The sequence below is a fragment of the Vicia villosa genome, linkage group LG7, assembly GCF_029867415.1.
Source record: "Vicia villosa cultivar HV-30 ecotype Madison, WI linkage group LG7, Vvil1.0, whole genome shotgun sequence".
Lineage (NCBI taxonomy): Eukaryota > Viridiplantae > Streptophyta > Magnoliopsida > Fabales > Fabaceae > Vicia > Vicia villosa.
In genome coordinates this window covers 17,211,450-17,214,784 of record NC_081186.1, presented here as the reverse complement: position 1 = coordinate 17,214,784, position 3,335 = coordinate 17,211,450, and the positions used below count along the sequence as shown (strand labels likewise).

The following is a 3,335-nucleotide window of genomic DNA, read 5'->3' as shown; positions in this document are numbered from 1 at the left end:
AATGATTGGTTTTCAACCTAATTAATTAAATCGGCAAAAAATAAATTTTCGATTCAATTGTTTAACCCTAATAAGTTTTTAAATCAATTAAAAAAATATTAAACTAATTAAGTAATGAAAAAAAATTAATTTAACCATTTAATCAAATAAATAAAAAAAGGTTATTAACAATTAAATCAAATTAATTATTTTAATTATAAAATAAAGATTAAAAATAAATGACTATGATTTTATGAAAAAGAAAGAAACAAAAGATTAAAAGAAATTTTATATAAAAAATAAGAAAAGAAAAGAAAGAAAAAAAAACAATTAAATTGAAAACTAGTTATTGAATAAATAAAAAAAAAATTTGGGAAACTTAGCTGGTAATCCTGTGTGGCATGGCACTGAGGTCTATGGTGGACACGCAGGCTCTGGTGCGTTGGATGAGATTGGATGATGATCCAGTGGCTGAAATAGATGAAGGCATGTGGTACGCACAGGACTTGAATGCACCGGATCCAAGGCATCCATCAACCAAACACGCGCCTATTTTGTTTCAAACCGGCCAATCAGGACGCGCCACTTCATCATCTTCTTCCCCAAAAATTCCGCAAAACATCTTTTATAGCGCTTGTTTGCAAACACGCTATAAAAGCCTCACCTTTCACACCTGCCATTTACGAATGCTACAAGAACAACAAAAAAATATTTCGCGACCCTTCCATCAGGATCGTCCAAGTTCCCTGAATTCAAATATGCTATTGATTTCCTCTAATTTTGCCCTAAACAGAAAACCCCAATTTTAAAGCTTGAAACCCTAACATGGTATCTTGTTCATAAGGCCATAAAAACACAATTAAATTTCCAGAAACACTCATAACATCATATACCACACAAATATGCAATTAAATTACGTGAATGATGCATGAATTGTTGAGATTGAAGGTTTTTAGAAAACGCAAATCGTGGGCTGCTATGCGTGTGTTCTTGAGGCTTGAGGCTTGGTGATGGTACTGATAGCTTCAGAAATCCTCAAGGAATGTTGCTGAATCCTCCAAATGCTTTGAACTTCCCTGCAACCTAGAATTTGATCTTGAAGTTTTCTTGAATTTTTTAGGACTCGGTTTGGGCTCTTTTTGTAGAGAATTTCGTGACCTTGACAATTGATGATGTTATGTTTATATAATGGAATAATTTAGGTCAACAAATTTGAAGAGAATCTTGATGAATCCTTGATTTTCAATTTGGCCAAAATTTGATTGAAATATGTTTCTAATTTAGGCCTAAATTGCTTCAATATTTTCCAATTATCATGTGCACGAATTTGAATCAAATATCTTGCTTAAAATATGATTGAATGTGATTTGAATGAGATCTTTAACAAAATATTTGATTTTTCCATGATTTATATAAATTAATTATTACTTTTAAATAATTAATAATTCATATAAAATCAAATAAAAATCCAAAAATTTGTGGCAACTAGATTTGAGGCCTTGGATGACTTGAGGATCAAGATTGGATCAAAAAATATTGGGCTTGTTTGCAAGAAAATCCATTTTTTAAAAAGATTGTAGTTCAAAAAACTCTCTCTCTGTGCTCCGGCGATTTTGGAGCATCATGGGCCGTGGTCGTGGCCGACCGCGCAGATTGGCGGTTACGACTCCTCCGGCGAGTGTACGTGTATTCTCACCCTCGTCTACCCATACATCAGAAACAAGCAACAAAGGAGAGTCCCGTCACACACCCACGAAAGAAATTGTGGAGCCAAACCCTAAAACACCATTAGGGACGATTTCTGAGGAAACAAAAGAGGATCTAGTAGCGGATTCGAAAGTGGAAACTGAGGCAGAAGAGAAGAATCAGCCGTGGGTTGATGTTATTAAAGGTAATCGTTTGCCCTTTTCTAGGAAACATATCGAATATACTCCCCCTAGGGTTGTGAATGGGGAGATAGAAGTAAATCTAGAGGAAAGTGATATTGTGTCAGAAGTCCAATATTGGGAGAATGCTATAGTCATATATGTGATAGGATCGAACTTGTCTATGAATGCTGTCAAAACTTTCATCAACAATGTTTGGAATTTTGTCTCTATGCCAAACATCTACTACAACGAGGAAGGCTATTTCCTCATTTGTTTCATATCGAAGGAAGACAAGGAGGTTGTGCTGGACAGAGGCCCATACACGATTCATAGGAAACTGATGTTCATTCATGAATGGACCCCTGATTTCACTATGAAGGATGATATGATTAAAATTGTTCCGATCTGGGTTACATTCCCACAGCTCCCTCTGGTTTTTTGGGGAGAGAAATGTATCGGAAAAGTTGCAAGTGTCATAGGGAAACCATTGATGACGGATGAATGCACTGACAAGAAATTGAGGGTTTCCTATGTAAGGGTTTTAATTGAAGTAGATATCTCCACAGAGTTGACAGAGAGTATTAATATCCGAGGCCCAAATGGAGTTTGCTTTAAACAAAGTGTGGATTATGAATGGAAGCCCCAATTTTGTAAGAAATGCAACAAGGTAGGCCATCAATGCAAAGAGAAGAAAGAAGCTATAAAGAAGGTGTGGACTGTTAAAGAAACAACTAAGGAAGGAACAGAAAATGCAGCTGAGAGTGAGCCTGTCCCAGTCCTACAACCAACTGAGCCTGAGACTGCACCTTGGACAATTGTTAGGAGTACCATCAAAGGCAAGGAACCAATGGCTGACAAACCTCTAGAGGTTATTAACTGTCAAAATGGATTTGATGTTTTGGGTCTTGAGGAATATGGAGAGATTTCTGCTTACAAGGTCCCATGGTCATAGCATGGAATGTAAGGGGCTTGAATAAAAGAGTCAGGCATAGGGAGATCAAAGCCCATCTCCACTAATTTCATATGCCTTGTATAACTTTACTAGAGACAAGAGTTAAAGAAAATAATGCTGCCAAGATTAGAGAAGTGTTTGGCAACTAGTGGTCTTGGGTGGATAACTACTCTCAACATCCTAATGGTCGCATCTGGATTATGTGGATTGAGAATAAAGTGCAGCTTACCATGGTAGATTGCTCTGATCAACACATTCACTGCAAACTCCTGCAGCATGAGGGTAGAATTACATATCTGTCTGTCATATATCACTACAAGAAAACAGCAATTTAGCGTCGGCCAAAAGCCGTCGCTAATTGACCAAAAACCGAAGCTACAAACGCTTAGCGTCGGCCTAGTGTCGGTGTCGGGACTGTCATTTTAAACCCCGAAGCAAAGGTAGTGATGGGCCGACGCTACCACTAGTGTCGGCTTTAAGCCACGCTAAGTGGGACAATAAACATGCTCCAGAGGTCTACGGTTACACCATTAGCG

General features: G+C 37.4%; 1 protein-coding gene across 1 annotated transcript; it reads left to right on the top strand.

Moving 5' to 3' along the window:
* Window positions 1–1,602: 1,602 nt before the first annotated feature.
* Window positions 1,603–2,799, top strand: LOC131618712 (uncharacterized). Its single transcript, XM_058889879.1, has one exon. It carries the CDS (start codon window positions 1,603–1,605, stop codon window positions 2,797–2,799), a length of 1,197 nt encoding a protein of 398 aa, XP_058745862.1.
* The last annotated feature ends 536 nt before the right edge of the window (window positions 2,800–3,335 follow it).

What these genes read in the sequence shown, in the direction of transcription:
- LOC131618712 (XM_058889879.1), top strand. Translation starts at nt 1,603, where the DNA reads ATGGGCCGTGGTCGTGGCCGACCGCGCAGATTGGCGGTTACGACTCCT.